The following is a 24,852-nucleotide window of genomic DNA, read 5'->3' as shown; positions in this document are numbered from 1 at the left end:
CACTTATTTTTTGGCCACCGTGTATAGATCTGATTAATTTTATCACCGGAACTGAAATATAGTCTGCGTTACAATTTATATCGATTAAAGTATTGCAGAACAGAATGCGCGTGTCTGTGTGAGATAAAATAAATAAACATACTTTGCAAATACATACCTGTACCTACGCCAAAAAATTGCAAAAAATGTATTGAAATAGAGCTGAGAGTTAAATAGACTAAATTTGGGGCGGCCAAGCTATGCATTTTTCTAGAAACTTATTATATTAATTAGCTTTTAATGATATTTCTAATTTGGACAAAACGTTTGCATTAATTACGTAATTATTTACGGTTTGTAGGCTCATGTTGAATCAATATGGTAATTATTAAATAATTAGGCAAGTCATTGTTGGTTTAAATATGCCTCCTAATATTGCTTTATAACGCCAATGTTCATTTGAGGTGCCAAATATTATTGCACTTGCTACCATTGGAGGTGGAGGACGCTCTTTATTTCGTAAGTTATTTTAATATTTTTAATTCAATATGTATTTCTGTGTATGTACCTATACATGGTGTCATGGTGTGCCCTGTAACAGGATCTAAAATTGAAATGGAAAATTATTACGCCAATTAGTTGTAATGTGACTTATTTATGTGAATAGTTGAAATGTGTTGATTTCAAAGAACAAATACTAATGCCAATAAAGTTCGAGGGCCTAGCAAACACTTATTACAAGTCGGGTTGAGGTGATCTTTTAGATATTGGACAGCAAATATTTAAATAAAAATGTGAGTGACGTAGTGATGACGCAGAGCAGTGGGTTGTCAGCGCCGGCGCTGCGCTCGCGCCGCCAGTCGCCTGCCGGGCTCGCCGACGGCACCACAGCCCTGCATCCACCTGTACGGTGATACGCGAAAGTCGATACGTTATTATTTGTATTCACGAGGTGCATTAATCAAGCACACTCCTGTATAAAGGATAGCCGTATACTTTTTCCGTTCATCGCGCCTCCGAATAACTGCACGTACGTACCAAAATGAGAACATGACCATTTTGTATTTATTTTGCAATTAGTAAGTTTTATTAAAAGCGGGTAGTAACTTAAACAAATTAAAGATAATGTTTTCATTACTTTTTTGTGTCACGAATGTCACTATGTTCAATTAATCTAGTCTTTATCCTTAGGGACCGCCCGCCCGTTAAATTTATACTGCTCTAAATTAATTAGTTACCTACGGGGTTTCTGATAAATTATTAACAAATTTCGTTAAAAAAGGGAAATAACGTAAGTGTGTTTACAAACGTAAGTAGATTTCATTGATAATATTGTGGTCACTAAACCTTAGTGCATAACTATTTTGATTTATCGATTATTGACCTAGACACGCATAGAAGCCAATCCGGCCATTAGCGCGGCAAGTTTGTTTACAAACTTTGTGGCATGTTGCATACACATTACACAGCTAAACTTTCAAAATTAGCTAAATGATTTCAAGTTTGTGTGATTTCGTCTGTGTTACTGCCGGCTGCTATGCAATACTTTAGTGTCGAGGACGCCGCCCCAGTATGTTTCAAAATTGAAATAACGCATTATCCTGACCATGTTGCTCAACTTATTGAGTGTTAAATGTTGATTTTATACCGATTACATGTTTAAATGTACCATATAATACATAGGTATTATATACCGACTTATAATATTGTTACTAACAATATATACCAAAATTAAAATATTTTTATGAGAAGCAGGTATATAATTCAGTAATAAATCAGATAGCATGGCATACTAATACCTATGTATTTAGGTTGTTGTCCTTTTAAAGATAAAAACAAGGAAACTTATATGTTTATAATTGGATCGACCATTCACCCGTTCTTCGTTATCAATTGGTTATGACATACATTTTCAAAAATATTAACCTTGTGTTAGGTAACATTGAACTTTGGTGCCTCATCAAGCATAGGCCTAACTTGTAAACAGACGCTCGATCGAACTAGAATGAGGACGACCCTAATTTAAAACTTGACAATTTGGTCTTCTTCAGTTACATAAGAGTTCGGCGTAGGCTTCGCGCGTCAAATTGATATGGCGGAATGTCGTTGTCTTTACGCAATGTCCCAACCTAGCGCTATTGCCTGCCTCCTGCGCAATCAAGACACTCTTATCCTTGTGACATAATTACCCAGATCTAATTAGGTGCACCCATTTAAATGGAATTCTAAGCCACCAAGGAGGCGACTGCGCTCCAAGTATCAAAGATCTCAATGTAATACCAATACCTACTTATTTAGTATCGCTATCTTAAAACCTTTAAAGTTCATTGTCTAACACCTTCCCGTTCGTCCATCCCACGTTTGCCCTCAGTTGGCCTGTTTACTTAACCTGACTATCTCTTATTTACGTTATATTGGAAAGACCCAAGCGGCAACGTTGGCAGCCCTACCTTCACAGAGGCGTAGGGCCTACGAAACAAATAAGATAACATTCACCGGGTCGGGTTTTTCCAACTGACCTAGGCTCACCTTTGCTCATATTTAGTAATAAGTTGTTCAAAACTTGCAGAACATTAGTTGAATCGATGTTTTGAATTAAGAACATTAATTCAAGAGGTTTTTGGATGGTGCGAACGTATTGGTTGTAAATAAGGGCGTTTTCATATTGTATTCTTACCACAGCATCAAAGTGGCTATACACGTGTATTGCCCAGGCAAGGGTGGATACGTATCCGCCCTTGCAAAATGTATTCTAGCAAGCTAACGTTGGAGAACATTCCATGCATCTAATAGTGGGGTGGCCGTCTAAGGCAGTGGGTCAGTGGTTCGGGTAGGGCGCGGGCGGTCTTCTGGCGCAACACCCTTACGTAAAGCGTGGACGGCTGCGCCCGCGGGCCGCACGGGTGAAAGTTGCCGGGCTTCGCGAGATGGGCCTTCCTCGCCACATGCTCGCTTGTCCTCCAAGGGTGAACTGTGGACTTTATGCACTTGTGTCACCGTTCGAATCGAGATCACCTAACCATTACCATCTTATGCAATACTTACCGGTGAATTATAAAAGTCGACCTTGCCGACGTAAGCGCTAGCCGTGATTGTTGTTTATTGATGATCGTGTGTAATACTCAAGGTCGCGGTTTGTTTTTTGGCAAACTGGTGTTCGAACCAGTTTACATACACATGATATGCACATGATGATAAATTCTGTCTTATTAATTATTTAAAATAATATTAAAATTTGTCGTCTAGATTGCACATGCCTTATAATTGCTTATTTTTCAGCTCCAATTGAAAAATTGTATACTTTGTTGTAAAATTTGAATAAGTTTCAAGTGTACGAGTGCATTTGCCGCGAAGATCAGGTCAAGGTCCCGCACAATAGGCGGTTGCGCAAGCGCCGACGGACGGCTAGACCGAGTGCGCTGTGCCATCTCGTTATTTTCGGTTAATGTTGGTAATGAATGCACTAACCGCGTAAACTGACAACCGGCCTGCACTCGCGATTCAGAGACAATAGGAATGTTGAAACAATTTGATTTTTATACCATAATCTAGTTAAATAGGTAGAAAATAAGCATTCAATCATAATAAAATAGAAATCTTACGCAAAAATCTTACGCGCTAAATTAATGTAAAAAAATACACTCCATATCAAAAAACACACTTTGCACCATTAACGCATAAACCCTCACTCTTCCGTTGAGCACTCCAGTACGGTTACCATCAGTTTGTCACTGACATAAACGCCGTCGAGAATGTAATTTACTTTCTATACATCTCACTCGCACTCGCATATTAGTGCAAACGGGATGTATAGAAAGTAAATTACGTTCTCGACGGCGTTTATGTCAGTGACAAACTGATGGTAACCGTACAGTTTACCATCTCGTTCACCTCGCCTATAATACTCATAATCGCTGCACTATTATGTCTATTATATTATCGCTAACAATCATGTTGTGCTTCCTATGAACGATTCCTCGAAATAGTCAACGGTGTTTCTAGTACAATGGCGCATTTTCAGAAAATACTTAGTACTAGAACCTATAAGATCCTTATTTTTTACCACGGGACTCAAACAAAATGCATACAAAAATGAGCCATCGATTTAAATACGCTAATAAGACGGAAAACACTACAGAGGCTATAGATAGACTCGTAAAATATAAAAACTCATAACAAATCACCAAATCACGGATTAGCAGATAGTTGACACTGCATAAATGCATATAAGTTTGTTTGATTTATAGTATAGGCAAATTGCATCCCCCTAAAAAAACGTCCCGAAAATATAAACTGCGATGAAGTTTATTGCGTACTGAAAGTGATTTCGGTTATCAATTTTGTAGGTACCTACTACCTACCTACTTAATCATTTTATGTTCAAAGGATACACTGGCGAAAAAAAATATATAAAAAATATAAGGAATATTTAGGTAAAAAACAATATATAATTAACTACGGTAGCAAAGCAAATTTCCTTTAGCGTGCGTGGCTGACTTCAATTTGCGTGGCTTCGGCTAGTATTTATTCTGTACATTAAGGATTGTTGTCAGAATCAATTTGAGCTGTAGCCATTTCCTTAGAATCATCGTCATCTAGCATAGGCGATGTGTCTCATACCAGGTACGTGACAATAGCGCGTCACAAACGTGCGCGTTAGTCCAAACGTGCTAATATCACAATTCACAAGCTACGACCTCATATTTACTTTCCATTATACCTATCATTCAATTCGTTAGGTGTGAAAAATTGCCTCATACGTGGAAATGCTACTCTATTCTAAACATTGTTATAAAAAGGCGTAATAATCATACAAACTTAGCGAAGATGCATATACTCGTATACCTATATGCCGTAATAAATAATAACTACTTTTGTAAGTTACCTCGTTCTCCTTTATACAACACTGGTATAGTTGACGAAATATAATTTGCTAATCTCTCGAACAACTTGTACAGTCGACGTCAAAGATATGTTTACACTTTTCGCCGGGTGCCCCTTAATACGCCTATTAACATTAATTGTCATAATATGAATTCGCATAACAGATTTGGCATAACATAATTGTGCATAACATTGAACATGTATAATCATTAAAAGGCATAATATTTAACGTGCATAACAATGAATTCGCATAATTGAAATATGCATAACGTTATTAACTATAACTGTAATTGTCACAAAATGAATTAGCATAATTTTATAAAGCAACCGAATTAGATGAATCAGGGCAAAACCAACTCGGTTAGGTTAGGTCCAGTATAGCTTATTACAAAGGAGTAAAGTGAAAAAGTGTAAACATATCTTTGACGTCGACTGTACTTGCCTATTCTTTAACTACATATGTACTTATACAGTATTTTTTGATTATTTATACTAGTCAATCAAGTGAATCAAGTTTAGTTAAAAGTGCGAAAAGCCCTGATTTATGGTAACTCTAAATTTTGATTACCATGTTATGTCTATAATACAAGGGTTATATACCTGATTTTAACTTTATTTCCACAAATAGTAATCACATATACAAACATATTAAAAGTTGTACGTCACAAAAAATAAATCACACTTAAAACTAATTACTGCTACTTAACCTTAACCTACCAAGCTATAACTAGATAAAACTAAAACATAACTAAATTTAAAAAATCTCCCTCAACTCACCCGCTTCCGGGAAACTCCCCAAAATGCTGGCGACATTCCCCCTCTGAATCGCCAGGCCTAGCCTCTGAACAAAAACAAGCCCGCTCTTGGGTCGCCTGAGACGCCTACCAATCGAGCCGACACTTCCTTCATAAATTTTTTGGTGTCGGTCGACCAAGGACCCAATGTTTCCACTGCAAGCGCCGCAAACTCGTATTCGTTTGTTAAGAACGCATACTTGCCGCGCTTCAGTGTCTGTGCCTGGTCCGCGGCTGTCCCAGGCTTCCGAGCAGACCTCTCAACGTGGGACGGGGCCAGCGTATCGACGCAGGTAGCGTCCCACGCTAAGGGGCGACCCAAGCTCCATGGCACGAGAGTGCAGCCGTCAGGTCTCTTGCCGTCAGCCGCCGAGAGGCCTGACGGCTCCAAAGTCGCGGGAAGAGAGGCGGTGCTGAGGGCGCGGCGGATTCAATCATTCAGGGTAGAATGCGTATAAAAACGACCAGCGCTCATCCTGCAGTGCAGGCCATGCCGTCCAAGAGTGTCCACTGGTTGGGCGCAGCGACTGCACGCATGGGCCTCACAAATTTTCATGCCCAGACGAAGGCAAACCGCGATTTGCAGAGCATTCGGTTCTAGTGCGGTGCCAAGATTGCGCGATGGGAGCGCGTGCAGCCAATATCCCGCCTCCTTTTCCGACACAGCCAAGAGTCTAGCTCGCTCATGGTGGTCACGGGATTCCTCAACGAGGTGTTGGTGTCGCATCTTAACGTTGATAACGTCGAACGCTACTGGGCTTGACTTCTCCTCCGAGACTTGGTTGACAAGATGGTCAGCCCACCAAGCAGATTCTGCCTCTGCCAGGCACGACACCGACACGTCAGCGGTTGAAGGGATACGTAGAATACCGCCGACGAGAGGGAGTGTGCTGTAGGCAGATGACAAAACCGCTGGGAGTGCTATAATATAGGTCCGCCATACCTTACTTATTATTTACGAATTATATAATTCCCTGTAGGTACTTAAAGTTTAGTTTCTTTATGTATAATGAAGTAAATATTTTGAAATAGTCGTAACATATTTTACTAGTTCATTTAACGCAAGAAGTCTTTTATATTCCGAAATGGATTAGCCCTGTAATGTAACATAGGTTGCTTAGTTAACAATAGCACCTACTTGACGTACTTATATAAAAGGCTTAAAAAATTCGCCATTGCTACTCTTGAATTAGGGGAAAAAAAAACTCTTGAATTAGGTACATGTGCGGCCAAGAGCTGAAGTAGAAGCGGGCAAGGCGTTCAATACGATCTACACATTTGTTCAAATTACTTAGTTACCATTTAATAACAATAATAACTTATTTATTTATTATTATATTATAACCCCCTTATTCATAAAACTAAGCAACCTCTTACAAACCTCTGCTAAATTTTGTCTCTTTCTAACGTACAGAAACGTTAAAATGATGGATAGGGACAAACGATTATCAAGGGTTTGTTACATTCGACATACGTTTATAAATAACGCCATCAATAAATATGTATTACTTATTGCACCACAAATTAAAACAAATTCGGAAACAGATTTACAATGTAAATAAAGGCAACACCAGACGGTCTTATCGCTAGAAGCAAGATACAAATAATAATCTTAATATAATATTCGAAATATCCAGTTGTGTTATCTGATTTCTCGGATAACATACCACAACTCGAGATAATGTAATGACACAATCTGCAAGAAACGAAACATGATAAAATCGTCTTTACAAAGATTAGTTAGGAAGTATAAATTAATGTTTACATTAAGGGTTACATAAAAAAAAAAAACCGGGCAAGTGCGACTCGGACTCGCGCACGAAGGGTTCCGTACCATAATGCAAAAAAAAAAAAACAAAAAAAAAGCAAAAAAAAACGGTCACCCATCCAAGTACTGACCACTCCCGACGTTGCTTAACTTTGGTCAAAAATCACGTTTGTTGTATGGAAGCCCCATTTAAATCTTTATTTTATTCTGTTTTTAGTATTTGTTGTTATAGCGGCAACAGAAATACATCATCTGTGAAAATTTCAACTGTCTAGCTATCACGGTTCGTGAGATACAGCCTGGTGACAGACGGACGGACGGACGGACAGCGAAGTCTTAGTAATAGGGTCCCGTTTTACCCTTTGGGTACGGAACCCTAAAAACAATAAAAATACAGTTTCGATAAAAACATTAGGTAACCTTCGCTAAAATATTTTATATATTTTACGACAGTTTTTACGCAGTGTCAAGTTTGTATAGTCTAACCTCGTCCCTGGCACTTAGTATAAGAGCGAGTAAGTTAAATATTCGTATTTGCAAAGCGTTACGCGAGATCGACGCGACGATGATATTTCCTATTCCGCATCCGTACGTCACGTTTGTTTCTGCGTACTCTATTCTCATTGCTCCAGCTATTCTAGGTAATCAAATCATTATGGAACTCGTTTTTAACTAGATATTGTATAGGTGACACTAGAATGTGAGTAACAACAACTGCGTACGTACTGCCGAGGGTTCCGTACAAATTTAACTTTTTTTACAAATTTATAGTTTTCATGTTTTTCCCTGTGGTACTTAAAGTAGTTAATTATAAGGACGATATTACTTGCCGAATTTCATATTTCTAAGTCAACGGGAAGTACACTATAATTTATGAATCCCTTGAGAGTGTTGAAATAACCGCCATACCTACCTATCTTATTTTTACATTAACTTGGAATTTTTAATTTTTCACAGTTTTAAGGGACGTCTTGACAGACGAACGGACGGTCATCAAAGTGATCCTATAAGCCTTCCGTTTTTGCCTTTGAGGTGCGGAACCCTAGAAATTCATATATTATGACGAATACTCTTATCAACTTGCATTGTGTTATCGATAGGATTCTAAGATACCGACTCATAGTCTAGTCACGAAATACTCTTTTCGGGGTAGGATAATCATTCGTTATCTTCCTTGTATTGGCGATAATTAAGTATTAGACCTGACAACCATGTAAATATTGCTGTTGTGATAACAATCTAGATTTAGGTGGTGAGTCGACTGTTGATTAATCTTACATATAAGTAAATAGATAGTAGATGTCATTTACTTTTTTCGTTAAATGTATTAAAATTCCAACAGTGGAAGGATTGTGCTTTTCAAGAGTAGTATCTACAAGTAGGTAAAAATCACGAAGTACAAAGTCCGCCTCTAACAGCGTGTCAACAGTCCAGTTTGAGTTGAGAACCGGCATATATATTGGTCATAAAACACTTAGAAAAAAGTGTATAATAAATGCGAATATATTTGAGCAGATACCTTGGCGACTAAACCAGTAAATTAGAATATCGGTTAATTTGCAAAAAAACTTATATGTATTAATCAAACAACTCATAAATATATATAAATAAAATAAATAAATAAATAGGACATTTCTTACACAAATTGACTAAGCCCCACGGTAAGCTCAAGGCTTGTGTTGTGGGTACTCAGACAACGATATATATAATAGTTATACTTAAATACATAGAAAACAACCATGACTCAGGAACAAATATCTGTATCATCATACAAATAAATGCCCTTACCAGGATTCGAACCCGGGACCATCGGCTTCATAGGCAGGGTCACTACCCACTAGGCCAGACCGGTCGTCGACTCATATATTTATATAATGTATATTATTTATATGTATACCACAATTACAGCGTTGTCAACTATAAATGATAACTTCATTATTTTTAATTAGGTCATTTACTTGTTTCAGATAACTGCGTAGAACCAGCTTTTCAAAATGACGAGCATCTACAACTGGTACAGAGACCTCTTGGATAACAGGAGTGGTAGGTATCACTATGTTTATATGCTGGCTTAAGCGTAGTCAAAAAAACCACGAGTGACGCGTAAACCCGTACGTACATCAGTTAGTTCCGGAACCGATCGATAAACAAACTAATTGTTGAAGCCTCTAGTGTTTATGTGCTTGTGTTTCCTTACGTCCGATGGACCCCCTGTACACCTGAGTATATGCAAGCTGGCTTTGCGTCAATTGCCAGCCCTGCCGGTTGCTCCAAGGTTTACCAGCAAGAGTTTGCTCAACAAAATTACATAAGCCTTAGAATGTTCCACACTCCAACTTCGCACCGTGGCGGCGTCTTAGCGTAACGAAAACGGAGTTATGTCAATGTTCTAAGCTTCAACACATGTGCCGAACCGGCATTGATCGCAGATCCGCGCTATGACGCACAAACGAATACTTCACCGTTATTTATTCACATTTGAATATTATTTACCTGCCATTCTAACTATCATTGATGATAGATACCTACCTACAGTCGTTTGTATTTTTCAATCGTTGGAAAATCCATTAACCTTTCTGTGACTATTTAAAACCGGATATACGTACCTCATAATTGACGTAGTCATTCTTGTTTACCCAAATGCGGAAAAATCATAATCGCTGCTTGACTTGTCTAGGTAAATAAATGCAGGTCGTCCTTGTTGGTCCAATGGTCAACTAGTGCTATTACCCGTAGCGTATGACTTATTGTAATCATCATACACTACCCATTGTACTTAAATTGCTGTACGATTGTGTAAAATTCATGCTCGTAGTTAGAGTTACACAATTAATTAATATTTAAAATTTCCATTCCAATTATTTGAACAGAATCCATGCACCGTGGTAGAAGTGATAGTATATAGAACAGTGGTTCCTAAACTTTTCAGTCCGGTCACCCCTATGACTAACTAGGGAACCTGATTTTACCCCTCCTCCCAATGGTAATAAAAAATAAAACGTGTACGTTTGTTGTATTGTTATATTAGGTTAGCTTATTACCCCCGTAAAATACCAGTTTTACCCCCACGGGGGTAATTACCCCCAGGGTAGGAACCACTGATATAGAAAGATGGGACGTTCCCACTTTGCGTGACCTGAAACAGTTAATTTATAACAACGTATATTTGAGGGACGAAATATTTTATGGAAATGATTATACACCACGCCCGCTCAGTATTGAAGAGAATTATGATTGTGTTCCAGATCCCCGGGTGAAGGATTGGCCGATGACGTCGTCGCCGTTGCCCACGGTCGCGATATGTCTGGCCTACGCCTACTTCTCCAAATCCATCGGGCCCAGGCTCATGGCCAACAGGAAACCCTTCGAGCTGAGGGGCGTCCTCATAGTATATAACCTATTCCAAACCCTCTTCAGCGCCTGGATATTCTATGAGGTAAATACCCAAAATTAATTACGTCCTAGAGCGATTAGCATTCTGCCACAATACATTTCCGCTTCGACGAGCATGCTGCCTTCACGGATGGAAATGGGTTGACTGTTATGACGTATTGTTAGATAATTAACCTCGCAGACGGAAAACATTGACGTAAATGTAATTAAGTAATATTCAAACCAATTTAATTCTCCTTGTTGATTTTTACCGGATTCGTGACAGAATCTGCCTCTAAATGACAATGGTTCACTTGTTACCATTACCAACCACAATAATAGCTTATAGGAAGTTTAAATTCTATATCAAATTGATATTTAAACATATGTACTTACCTACATAATAGTTTATATTTATACTGCCGAATAATTTATACAAAAACATACCACATGTATAAAAAGCTGTACATATAAAGTAAAAAAAGTTAAATTCTTGTGTGCCTACTTTTTCTTGTACGATATATCGTCGAATTGTCTCTCAAGATATGTAGGTATCTCTAAAAAATATATAGTTTCGTGAGCAATGCATTTTTTAATTGCAGTACCTAATGAGCGGCTGGTGGGGTGAATACAACTTCACTTGTCAACTCGTCGACTATTCGCGGAGGCCGACAGCAATGAGGGTTTGTATTTGATCCATGTTATGACTGATACTAGTACTAGGACTACAGACTTAAATCTCATTCTCTAATGCTTAACACGCTCAATAATACACATATACTTACACCATGATGAGAACTCGCTCGGTAGTATTTAATAGTCATAGTCGGAGTCAAGCTAAAATGCATCACATAGTCCCAGGGGTAAATAAATAAATGCGGTTTTGCATTTTACATAAACAGTAAAACGAAATATTGTTTATTGAATACTTCTGGGAACCTTGGTCATGTTTAAATTGTACCCTTAATTTAAGTTTTTATTATATGACACGGACATAAGAATATGACACGGATTAGAGTTGGGATTTAAAATATAATTTTATCCATTCCGTTTTATACGTAATGTCAGTGACGATCGGAGTCCTCATCACTAGGTATATGATAGAAAATCATAGAATTAATTTAAATACATCTGTCGTTTATATCCAGTAAGATTTGCGTGGTAACGTTAATCTTCCGTATATTTTGCAAGATTATTATACATATAATTTTGTATTCATAAATTACCATACCATCTAAAAAGCTTGTCATGGTTCAGTGTCCTTGACATTAAAGTGTGACGTGTTTTGCAGATGGCAGCCACGTGCTGGTGGTACTACTTCAGCAAGTTCACAGAGTTCTTCGACACGCTGTTCTTCATTCTGCGCAAGAAGAACGAGCAGGTGTCCACGCTGCATGTGATACACCACGGCATCATGCCCTTCTCAGTGTGGATGGGCCTGAAATTCGCGCCAGGTAAATGACACAACATACTTACTCCAATACCATGAAACCGTTCATTTTTGCACTGTAAAATAAATTTTCCCATTGAGAAATCATGAACAAATATACATAACGAATTATAATGATATGAACCCTTTGCGTGGCAAGTTCTCGCAGCGGGGCATGTCTATTTGAAATGTAATTACATAATTGTAATTTCAACTATTCTAAAATAATATATGCCACTGAAAGGGTTAATATTCTAGGATATAATTCGTAGTTTGATTACTTGATGAAGGTATACATAGTCGCTCCTGCTCCTTACGGCTCGGCCTTAATACAATGTCGTATTGTATTGTGCGACTGGCGACGGCGGCAGCGACAACCATAGGTGGGAACGAAAGGTCCGATCGCTATGACTCGCTCCAACCTATGGTTATCGCTGCTGCCGTCGCAAGTCGCTCAATGTATAGTTGTAAAAATCAATGAATTATTATTACATATACGGTGTCTCGAGTCTTTAAAACGAAACATCGCCGTGAAACTGAGAATTTCGACTATTATCAATAAATATTGGTAAGACAAAGAACATTTATAATATAAAGTAAAATTGTACAGTGGCGACAGCAGTCATTTAAAAGTAGGTAGAATAAAAACATCATGGTGATAAATTAACAGCTTATTGCGAGGAACGGGGTGGATTGATGTTTTAATGAAAACCCATTGTATAATTAGCTTTCGCCGTCGGTCTCAAAAGTATCCTATGTAGGTTTTAATGTGCACCAAGTTTCACCAAATGCGTTGTGATGTTTTCTGGATGATCTTTCCCACTTATTTATATTAGTAAGATGATATATGTACTTTGTTTTATGATCGTTATACTTCCCCTCACGAGTAAAATACAAGAACACAGATTAACCAACGAGAGCAATCAAAATTGTAATAAGATCGCATGTACAGATTAATTTGTTTGCAACAAAAAACATCTAAACGTTTCCGACGAATTTCAGTAGAAGGCCGAATGCAAGACTGATGCATCAGCGCTTTCTAAAACAATGTCACGTGAGTCATCGTACTTACTGGTGATTAATCGCTGCTCGATGAATTAAGCAGGCGACGCAATCGGCCATCGCTGAGCTCTCGCGGTCATGGTTAATTTCGCGTATACAACCGCTTTGTTATTGAAACTTGGTTGGGATTCATAATAATCATAACAGTCAGAAGGACAGGTTAAATTTATTTATTTATTTATTCGTATGGCAAAAATACAATCGTTCATAACATGATATACGAGTATAGTATATTATAGCAGTACGCCCAATTGCTGGATCCATTGGGTGACATTGTTGTCTAGGGTGAACAAGTCCCCGGGGTTGCCCTGGTATTTGGTGAGTGGGCATTCGCGGATAATGTGGTCCATGCTCTGCACCGCAGCCCCGCATTCGCATGCTGGCGACTCTCTCCAGCCACATCTGTGCAGAAACTCACGACTTCTACCCCAACCCGTTCGTAGGCGATTTAACTGGCACCAATTTCGTCTGGGTAGTGAGAAGCCTGCTGGTTTTTCTAGAGGGTCGATGTTTGTCGATGATTGTTTGTCGAACCTAAGGAGGTTGGCGGGTAAGTTCTCGTTCCATTCGTGGGCCCATCTCTCATTAACGTCGAAGGAGGTGTTTAAGAGTATCGAGGCAGTCTTATGTGGCGGTTGACGTGAAATCAGCCGGTTGGGTGGAGGGTTCTTGAGATCGTCGTAGGCGGGTAGATTTGGGTTGGCCAGAATCTTCTGAGCTTCTCGGACCAAAGCATGTTGCCTTCTTAAGTGCGGAGGAGCTATGTGGCTCAGCACAGGTAGCCACTCTACGGGGGTGCTCTTGATGGTTCCTGTTATGCATCTCATAGCTTGTCTCAGTTGCACATCCACCCGATGCACATGCGCACTGTTGAGCCACACCGGCGCGCAGTACTCTGCTGTTGAGTACACCAAGCTGAGGCAGGTGGTTCGAAGGACATCAGCATTTGCTCCCCAAGTAGTACCCGATAGCTTGTGCAGGATATTATTTCGGGTTTGGAGTTTCTTACCCAGCTTTTCTATATGTGGCGCGTACGTAAGGCTGCTGTCGGGTACAGGTTAAATAAAAACAAGCTAAAATAGTCACAATAGCGAGCAAAAAAAAAACACAAGGCAACTTAAAAACTTAATTATTAATTGTTAATTTATTAAATAAAAACAAGCTAAAAATAGTCACAATAGCGAGCAAAAAAAAAACACAAGGCAACTTAAAAACTTAATTAATTGTTAATTTATTGCCGCTAATACAATAAATAATTTGTTCTTCATACTCGCATTATGCGGCGCTGTGTACTCTTTGTGATGGGGAAAAAATGTTAAACTCGCGACAGGTCACGTGACCGTAAGATTCGTGACCTGATCGAAAAACTGTTACAATGTCATTGAGTTTTCACTTCTGCCGGCACTCCCGGAGTGCAACCCGTTGTATTTTTTGTTAAGTATTTTTTTAACAAGCATGTTAATTTATTTGAAGCGATTGTCAAAATAGAACAGTAATAACATGAAAACAATTTAAAAATCACGGTCACCGCACACCACTCCCATAGTCGTTATTATGACAGCGCATCCGCTTATTTTAGTTCATGTTTACGACCTGTACTCGTGTGTACTTTGAGTTCTAGGTATAAACAATCTTAAGAAGTATATAATAGTACGCCACTGGGCTGCGCGTTTCGCGATGGTGTAATATTTAACAAAGTACTAAAGCACCTACCTATGTATGGTGAACACATAGGGCGTTATAATGCTGTCTTTAGGCTTAATTTGAATAGTTCGAATAATATGAGTTTGACTGCACTGTGCTGTTTTTCGCGCGACTGCTTCGCCGTTTATACCTTTTGTCTTTTTTTTGCTGTCCGATGCCCTAATTCAGGAATAAAAAATTCAGATTGAAATAGTCCCGTTGCGTCAGCTAATTTAGAACCTGCTTCATTAAGATCGTTTTCCGATGTTTTTTTCCACTACACATAACCTTCTACGTTTTGTTTTTACAAAAGTAAATTCAAACCCGGAACAGACTGTATCGTTAATTAAAGTTAGGTTATGGATTGAATTTGACAAACAATGTATTATGACCACTGTGTTACTTATTCGTTCAATTAGCATTGTCTACGTGACAACATAGAATCTAATACGTCATTTTGAATAATGATCACGGTCAATATTTTTGGTATAAGTAAGCCTAAGCGGACACACTGAAAAATATCTGTTCACCTCATCACCTTGTAAAGGCTCTCTTGATTGTTCAAAAACTAATGGGAAAGTTGCATTTTATCCACAAGGGTGGCAAAGTAAATTGATGCAATTTTTGAGTTGTTTCCTTAAGTTGGCTGGTAGTTGACTTTATATGATGATTTTGAATGACAAATATTTAATACCGTTCATTTGGATTTGGTTTGATTTTGTTTAATGTTTTACAGTTAGTTTTTCCCTCGAGTTGGTGTGGTGAACATTTTTGTGTTTCATTCGGTGGCAAAAATTGTTTAACCCACGTGCCTTTAAACCCTCGCAATGCTCAAGATCCAATTCCAGATTTCAATTTTGTAATCATCGCTTGCTCGGGTATCAATTATCAGCATCAGTACGAGCGTTTAAACAACAACTTCGCCCCCTTGTAAAACAAATAACTAATATTTTACTATTTTTGTTGGCACTTGTTGAGATGAAACTTGTCGTTTGTCACCTCTTGCAACTGTGAATATAATGCCGCTGTCTCGATATTTAACTTGGCAGTTCTAGATATATTGTACTTATTTGAATTTTTGGATTATTTTTTTCATATCATAACTTATTTTGGTTATAAATACCTAAATGTCATTATGTCATATAAAAGTCAATATCTGGGAGACCGAGCTTTGCTCGGAAAACATATAAAAAATGCGCTTTTTCCCAGAGATAAGACCTAGCTAGATTTTTATCAATTTTCGCCCCCGAAAACCCCCATAAGTATAGCAAATTTCATTGAAATCGTTAGAGCCGTTTCCGAGACCCCCGAAATATATATATATATATAAATAAATAAATAAATAAATAAATAAACAAGAATTGCTCGTTTAATAAAAGTCTTCCTTATGATTCAATACCTACTTTTTTCTTTTTTAAATACCATTAAAACAAAACAAGCATTGTTTTTGTGACACTGAACCCTATCAATTAGACAAGTCACCGTTTGACGCAATGATTTAAGTTCTATGACTCGTGAACTATTCAAATTAAGTTGGTACGCAAATCTTTGTTTACTGTGGTATTCACCAGAAGTTTGAGTTTTATACAAATAAGGTAGCTAGGCACCTGCATAGAGAGGTACTCTTCTGGTTTATTTATTTATTATTATCATATGCGTCACTTTAATGCTGTGACTTCGCCAAGTTAGCCCGCCGGTAACCTTAGCTACCTTTTCTTAACCAAATGGATAAGTGGATAAGTATCAAATCACATCATAAGGGATAGATCAGGTAGATGTATGAAATAAATTAGTATGTGGACACCGATAGGCCCGGATCTAGGGCGGCAAAATATTAGGGGCGGCAAATTGTGACAAAAAATTAGCTGATGATAACAAGAAATAACTCACAATGTAGTCAATATGATGGATGCTGAGAAAGGGGCGGCTACAGGGCCTGGGCCAAACACTGCAAATCCGCCACTGCCGATAATACTATTGTCTCACGGTTGGCAGATTACAACTATACGTTACAAAATAAATCTTAATTGCACTGTACATTCTATTTACTTTTTATACTGGAGTGACTTAAATATAAAGCCAATACCTAAACGATTTTTACTTTAAACTAATTAATTGTTCAGTTTATTCGTAATTATAATTATGCAACGGTACTGTAACAAGGCGAGAAGACGCCTGAACGCTCTACTAATTAAGCAGTCGAATTGTTTTATCTTATGTAATGCGCAATCCCTTTCAATTGGATCCCCGCTGGTTTTTGTATACGATCATTTCTGCAAATAGTTGACGTATTTGTAAAATCAGTTGGTTAACACTATTTTGTTTATCACGCACGGTAATTGATTTTCAAAAACACAAAACATATTTTTTTTATTTTATATTTATACCTAGCAACGAAATCTCCTACAACTTATCTGGGTGATCTAGCCTAATATATTATACATATTGGGCTAGGTCACCCACATTATGTTTTTTTTTTTTTTAGGTATTAGTTTTAATTTTAGGTTAATTTTAATTGTAAGTTTGTTATTAATTATGTTTATGGTTTTATTAAAAATTAAACTTATAAAAGTAGTCAAAGTTATTGCAATAGTTCCTATTCCATATCCAATGAATACATTTATGAAATGAATACGTTATAAACGTTAACCAACTATTAACTTCAATTCAAGGAAAATCGCAACGCAATATAATTTTATCCTTATTAAGATCAGATGCATTTTTTATTACTTCCTCTAAGGGCCACTTGCACCATTAACTAACCCGGGGTTAACCGGTCAAACCTGCAACTACCATGGTTACCAGTACAATTTGACACTGGGTTAACGGTCGGTTTAAAGGGTTAACCTGGAGTTACCATGTGTACCAGTACAATTTGACACTGGGTTAACGGTTTCATGGTTACCAGTACAATTTGACACTGGGTTAAACGTTTAACCTTAACCCCGGTTCAGTGGCATGGTGCAAGTGGCGCTTAGGCAATTAGCATTTAATCGATGCATATTAATTAACCTTTAACCCGGTAGCGTTATTCATTATGTTGTTTTATTTTAGTCCCATAGCATCAAAATCCTGCCTTATCTTGCTACTACTAACGCCACTTGCACCATCCCGCTAACCTGGGGTTAACCGATTAAACCGTTAACCTAGTGTCAAATTGTACTGATAACCATGGTACCTCCAGGTTTAATCGGTTAACCCCGGGTTAGTGAATAGTGCAAGTGAATTTATTTTAAGCGTGCCAGCACGTTTCTAGCGTTTGAAGAGTTTTAATTATTGTTTTCTGTTGTACAGGCGGCCACAGCACGTTCTTCGCGCTGCTCAACACGTTCGTGCACATCGTCATGTACTTCTACTACATGGTCTCAGCCATGGGACCAAAGTACCAGAAGTACATCTGGTGGAAGAAGTACCTCACCGCTTTCCAGATGGTATGTATTCTCGTCCATTAACCCCTCCATCAATAATTCCTCCTTAGGGATAACTCCTCTTAATAACTTGACACAATTACTCCCTTCGGTCGTGTTTTAATTTATCGCCACTCATTCTCCTAATTCTCGAATTCACTCGAATTTCCTATTTCTCGCACTTGTATCATAATGTACTATTTCGCATATTTCGCATGACAACATTTTTCATTAATTGTTGTTAATTAATTGTGATTAATACAAACCGCGATACAGTGTTACGCGGTACGGTAGTACATAAAAGGAATTTGATTTTTTGTGCCACTTGGCACATTGTCACATTGACAATCAATACGAAAGCCGCTAGTTTCATGGTATTGTCACTGTGACAAGGCGGGATGTGGCGGCGGAAATCAAATTCCTTAACCATACAAATTACGACATTAAGATAGGTATACTAAATGTGTATATGTATGGTTAAATCGTTTAACGCCTGCGTCAAGCATCGCCTAGCCCTTTAACACGTGTAAAGGTTACTTGCGTCCATGTCACATTTGCATACCCTGATGTTTCCATTTGTATGGTATTCACAGATTACCTTCCAATAGACCACACATTAAGGGTCGATTGCACCAAACCGTCGGTCATCGTTATAGTGTTCGCTAAATTTTCTTGTATGGGAAGTTAGCTGAGTGACGTTGGCCAGTCCGTCAACTGTGGTTGGTGCAACCGGTCCTTAATGTCATATAATATAACACTACTGGCTTTTATTAGCCATGAGAATGCTCGGACAATAAAGCATTCTGCCGCCGCAAGTAGCATTGTCCTAATAGCTTTATGTGGCTATAAAAAATTAATACAAAAGCGTACGATGCAAAAACTGTACGGCTTGCATCGTATTTTATATGCACAGTCAGCAGCAGAAGTTGCTAAGCGGGCGAGATGTTCAAAATTACGTTGACACACTCTTATTCTCTTAACAATAAAGTCGCGTCAAGACCATTTTAAACACCTAGCCCGCTTAGCAACTTCTGCTGCTGATTGTACCTACATACAAACAAGATACAAATATTTATGTTAGAAAAAGCGTGTTTTTCTATAGCTATGCTCCGTCTAGTGGTAGTTAATAGTCTGCGATAGGAAGATAACTTGTTTAGAGGAACTGGTTTTGCTTTAATTGTAATATTCATATTAGATCGGCAATAGACATATTTTGTGACTGAATGTACAAACAACAAGTGTGTGATTGAATCGATATTAGTTGTAGGTGTGTAATTTAATGTGTTTATTTATGTTTTTAATTTATAGATAAACTTTCATAATTTATCAACTAATTTATGTACCTATTATATATGACTATTTTTACTGATGTAGGCCGTATTAATATTAAACAATCTATTAAATTCGGTTTAAACTATTTTAATGTATAATCACGGAGCTAGCTGACAGCACTTTAAATTACTATTTTACAAATCACAACTGTTTTCTCATTCTGTACTTGGCTTAACACCCACCATACATAACATTTTTTAAGGTAATTCGAATCTTGTATAATAAATAGGGTTGGATTTATTTCGTTATTTTCCCTTGGGGGCAATTCGGTATACTAAACTGATAGTCTTCTTCTTCTTCTTCTTTTATTTTAGTGGCGGTCTGGCCAAACTAGTTGGCACAAATTTAAACTGATAGTATGTGATATCATATCACTCTCCACACGAGATAACTATTTGTTTGACAGGTGTGGACAAATAATGATAGTTAACTGTCAAAGTTTGACAGATGTGACTTAGAGCATTTAATAACCGGAGCCGCCTTTAAGAAATTACCCCTCTGCCGAAAAACTTGCACAATTGTGCAAACTTTTTTATGGACTGACGTTTATCTAACATGGCAATGTACGTTACGTACAAATCATGTACAAATAGCCATATATTTGACGTGCACCTCCCCCGCAAAAATCGGCAGACCGTTGTGTACAGAAAATGACAACCAAGGCGTCTCCAGTTACTAAATGCTCTAAGAGATGTGTTCACCACGCTTTTTCTTTTTAAGAAATTGTTCAAATTATATCCTAACGTAATTGTAATGTGCCTCGAGCTTCGAGCAACACGGAAGGGAGGCGGCATTCGCACTATTTCCCCTCTGCCGAGGTACAAGATTAGCGCATCAATCTAATCTAGCGCGGGTAATAAAACTAGTTGCACTTGGATTTTTCACTAGACCGAGTCCAGACGCGCGCGTGAACACTGCTGCACAAAAATGCCTGCTGTTTGCTCGGTTTTTTGTTATAAAAAGAGGTCGGGGACATCAAATTTACAAAAAGAAAGTGTTACATTTCACATGTAATATTTTTTTTTACATATCATACGTTTAATTACATTCAAACACAATTATTATATTTTAGTCTCATGTAATTGTTGGATTTATCGATTTTGATCGCTCAGTACAAATTGCGGATCGGTCGAGCGACAAATCTGACTTCTCGTAATTCAACGAAAATGTGTTAGTGTGCGTGTTGTGACTCTTGTCACTCGTCCGTACACAAAAAGAGATCGAGGTTTGCAAGATTTGTCTTTGACGTGTGTCATTTTCTATGTATTTGTGTCGTCATTACAGATAGGATTTTGTATGTAAGTTTGTGAGAAGTGCACCTTTCCCCCCGCGAAAAATGGCAGAAAGATTTGTACGGTGAGATATCGCTTGGGCCCCTCCCTTCCGATGTGTCGGAAGCCGGTGTTGCTCGAAGGCCTCGAGCCATTTTAACACAATACAAGGCACTCAACTTGTCTCCCACCAACCCCACCAAGCACCGTTGTTGAACATTGAGCCCTATTACAACGGAGTACGTTATTGTTTGCAGGTGCAGTTCGTGATGATCTTCAGTCACCAGCTGCAGGTGCTGTTCCGGCCGTCGTGCCAGTACCCGCACGTGTTCGTCTACTGGATCGCCATGCACGGGTTCCTCTTCCTGTTCCTCTTCAGCGACTTCTACAAGGCGAGATACACGCAGAAGGTGCAGAAACGCGCCGATGGACTTTGTATGGTAAGCTTAACATACACGATAGTGCCCGCTAATTCTAAAGGTTCATATAGACACTGAGAGAACTCGCCTGCCTGTTTTATTATATTATACCTATCAATGTGGTGAACAATGTAACAAAATTGATATGCCTGTTCTCTGCTTTATTGCTGGGAAAATGCTTCCCAGTTTTTCTGTCACGTATCCGAATTTATCAATCAACAAGGATCAGAACCTATTAGATGCTCTTAATGGTTGATTTTGTCCACAAAACCTCTCATGTCCAGCCCAGTCTTATACACCTACCTCAGCTATACTACTATGTCAAACCCTGTGTTTTCATCCTCTTACCTAAAGTCATGTCATAGTAATGGCAGTAAACTCTTTATTTTGTTGTTTATGGTTACTTGCGTAACCAATTTTACCTATACGTAAAAGTACTATTCTAGAATCCTTTGCTTCTGTTTTTAATATAAGCTCTAACACTATTAAACAACAATCTTGTGGTATTGCATAAGCAGTAGTACTATTGTGTTAAAATGTCGGAGGGCGTTGACTTCTTCTTTTTTATATTTCCTAGTATCAGGTACACTGTCATTGATGGTGGCAAGCTACTCTATTTTGGTCGTTAAATCCATAACTAAAGTAGTATCCAATGTTTTGTAAAAGTGTAAAGACTTGCGCGGAATACCGTCTTGCGAAATGACTTAAAGCCTCAAGGCCGCGACTGCCCGCAGATACTACTTTCGGACGCGATTCGATGTGTGTCATGTTAAACGAAGTTTGTTAATGTTATGCCATGTTGCAACACGCCGTTGAATCTTTTATGTTCGTCTTGCCTCTAACCTAACGCGTGTCAAAAAACTTGACACCTAACTACCCGAATCAGCATGGCATTAATATGTGATGCAAGACTTAGGGTGGGTTGCACCAAACCGTCTGTCACCGTTAAAGCGTCCGCTAAATTTTGCTATGTGGAAAGTTTCATAGTTCACTGCTGAGTAACATTGGTCAGTCTGCTAATTCTGGTTGGTGCAACTGGGTTAATTTAATTGAAGTTGCAAGATGAACTGCCGGAACTGGGTTGGATAGTAGATACTGTGTGGAAACAGGGGTAGGAGCAAAGATGATAAACTTAATCGCCAAACGCCAATCGGGATCGTCAAAAATGTGGCTTAAAACTATGTTACAATGGGGTAGTTAATTATGTTTTTTATAGAATTGGAGTCTGCTAAATTAAAGGGATGTATATTTCCAAGTACGTTTACGAGCTCCGTCAGTGCGCATGTCCGACTTGCACTTATGGGCGATTAAAATCATTGATAGTATCCATTTACTACTTAATAACATGTGGCGGTAGTCTTTTTATTGACCTATAATTGCGAAAGGACTAACACTGGGCAGGAAGTGATTACCGGGCGATGTTTTTCTCGTTTGATTGTTTACATGTTAATTCATAAGTGACTGTGAAGCGGTCTAAAGCGTGGGAGAAACGTCAGGGATGGTTATTTTAATTTCATTCCATAGTACGAGTAAATTAAAAGGATCACGCGTGTCTCTACACGTGTCTGCGGTTATTATTTTAATTTGTACGTCTGCGTGAATAATAGCAGCTTTAATAGGGATACTTTTTCTCTCACTGTGGCAATTACAGAGGCGCGATTTTTTTATTGAAGTGCTTTTACATTGTTTCTACGCGGGGAGATAATAAATTTATGGATTTCCGTTCATTTACAAGAGGCTATTGTGTGGAATAAGATGTGAAATGACAACTGTAAACGTGCTAATTACGCTAATTAAACTAGTAAGCCTCTGCCCGCAACTTCATGTGCGTGCAATGATAATTTCCGTGCTAAAACTATCCTATGCTTTTTCCCGGGTCTCAAGCTATTTTCATATTACCTACCAAATTTGATCTATATCGGTTCAGTGGCTTAAGGATGAAGAGGTAAACAGACAGACTAACAGAGTTACTTTCGTAGTTTTGATATTAGTAGAGATATAATTTTAATCAACAATTACTTAATTATTTAAAATGCACTTAGTTTGGCCAAATAAATGATTAAAAAAATAGCCCTAAAAGCCATATTTTATCTTCCCAAACCCATGTTATGGGAAATGCTAGTGAAGAAAATAGACAGTATGTTTTCAGTCTGCCTATAGTGCCTATGCTTCAGAAACAACCATTTGCATATCCACCCGTTTGCTTTTGTTAACTGCAGCTACCAACCATCACCCTTATTATCTAGACACTAGAGTTCAATAAAAAATGAGTGGCTACTATGGGTACTGGAGCAGGCGTTTGACAATATGTTGTTTGTTGCAGGCGGTGGACGTGGGCGCGACGCGCGGCTACAAGGAGGGCTCGCAGGTGCCGAGCGCGTACGCGTCGTCGGCCGCGGACGCCTTCGTGCGGCGGCGGCCCGTCTCATAGTGCCTGTGCCTGCAGACATGTTACACGAAACTTTCTTAATGCACAAACTCACCGCAACTCGAATGCCTTGTAATTTCTCTAAGTACAGAACTATGTTCCGAATATATTCTATGGATTGTTATCGATTCGGCGAGATGTAGGATGTTTAATGAGGTGTGGTCTGTAATTTTTAGTCACAATTGTAGATCTTACTTTGATTTCTTCGCGATATCGTGGACGGGCATTGTGTATTATCGTCACTGTAAATAATAATGTTTTTGTAACGTTCGGGTCTCGGCTTACGTTTTGAGGAGGGTAGTGGATTGTTTGTAAATATTATTTTATCGCTTAGGTAGTCCATAATGCGAATAACTGAAATACGTTACCATAAAATTCTGTAAGATGTCCAGTGTCCATATTATTTCGGTATTTTCCTAAATAAAATGTATTTTCGTAGTTTCTTTCACGTATATGATGTCTACTGTTAATACCAAAAAATGAACAAGTATATGAATCGACACGATGTGTCGGGTCTGTGTGAATACTGTATAGATTGCATTTAAGTTGTGACATGAATATTGTACTTGTTCGCGAGTACGGGAGCAGCGGCGGCAGGGGCCGCTGGTAGGTTATGTAGATGTGTGCGCGGGCGACGATTCGCCGAATAATGTTAATTATTATTTTGTATCATGTTTTGGTGTATTAATGCTTTGAATGTTGTGCAATGTGAAGCGCCGGTTGCTTGTCGCGACAGATATGCTCAAATAATACTGCGTATTCACCGTTTTGCTATTCTATTTATTATTTTAATAAAGAAGTTTACAGTATTTTTCTCGTGTTTCATCATTACCCCTACCACACTAGCAATAGGTATCAGCAACAGATTTAAAGTCACGGACACGAGAAAACGTCATCTAATGACAGCGAGATTTTAAAATTAGTGTTCTTTCTTTCGTGCAGATATCAAGTTGAATAACGAAGTGCAAAATTAACCAACAAAACTTCAATATCGTATTTACATTTAAATGTTTTTACGAGTAGT

At 38.3% G+C, this 24,852-nt stretch overlaps 1 protein-coding gene across 1 annotated transcript; it reads left to right on the top strand.

Annotated features, from left to right (window-relative positions):
• Positions 1 to 828: 828 nt before the first annotated feature.
• On the top strand, positions 829 to 24,637 carry LOC134793655 (very long chain fatty acid elongase 7-like). The gene is made up of 8 exons (XM_063765295.1): positions 829 to 1,009; positions 9,393 to 9,468; positions 10,671 to 10,861; positions 11,400 to 11,480; positions 12,089 to 12,251; positions 18,266 to 18,402; positions 21,239 to 21,421; positions 23,724 to 24,637. The coding sequence occupies exons 2-8, from the start codon at positions 9,420 to 9,422 to the stop codon at positions 23,829 to 23,831; spliced, it is 912 nt and encodes a 303-aa protein (XP_063621365.1). The 5' UTR covers positions 829 to 1,009; positions 9,393 to 9,419; the 3' UTR covers positions 23,832 to 24,637.
• The last annotated feature ends 215 nt before the right edge of the window (positions 24,638 to 24,852 follow it).

The sequence above is a fragment of the Cydia splendana genome, chromosome 9, assembly GCF_910591565.1.
Source record: "Cydia splendana chromosome 9, ilCydSple1.2, whole genome shotgun sequence".
NCBI classification, from domain to species: Eukaryota; Metazoa; Arthropoda; class Insecta; order Lepidoptera; family Tortricidae; genus Cydia; species Cydia splendana.
This window is presented reverse-complemented; position numbering and strand designations above follow the sequence as displayed.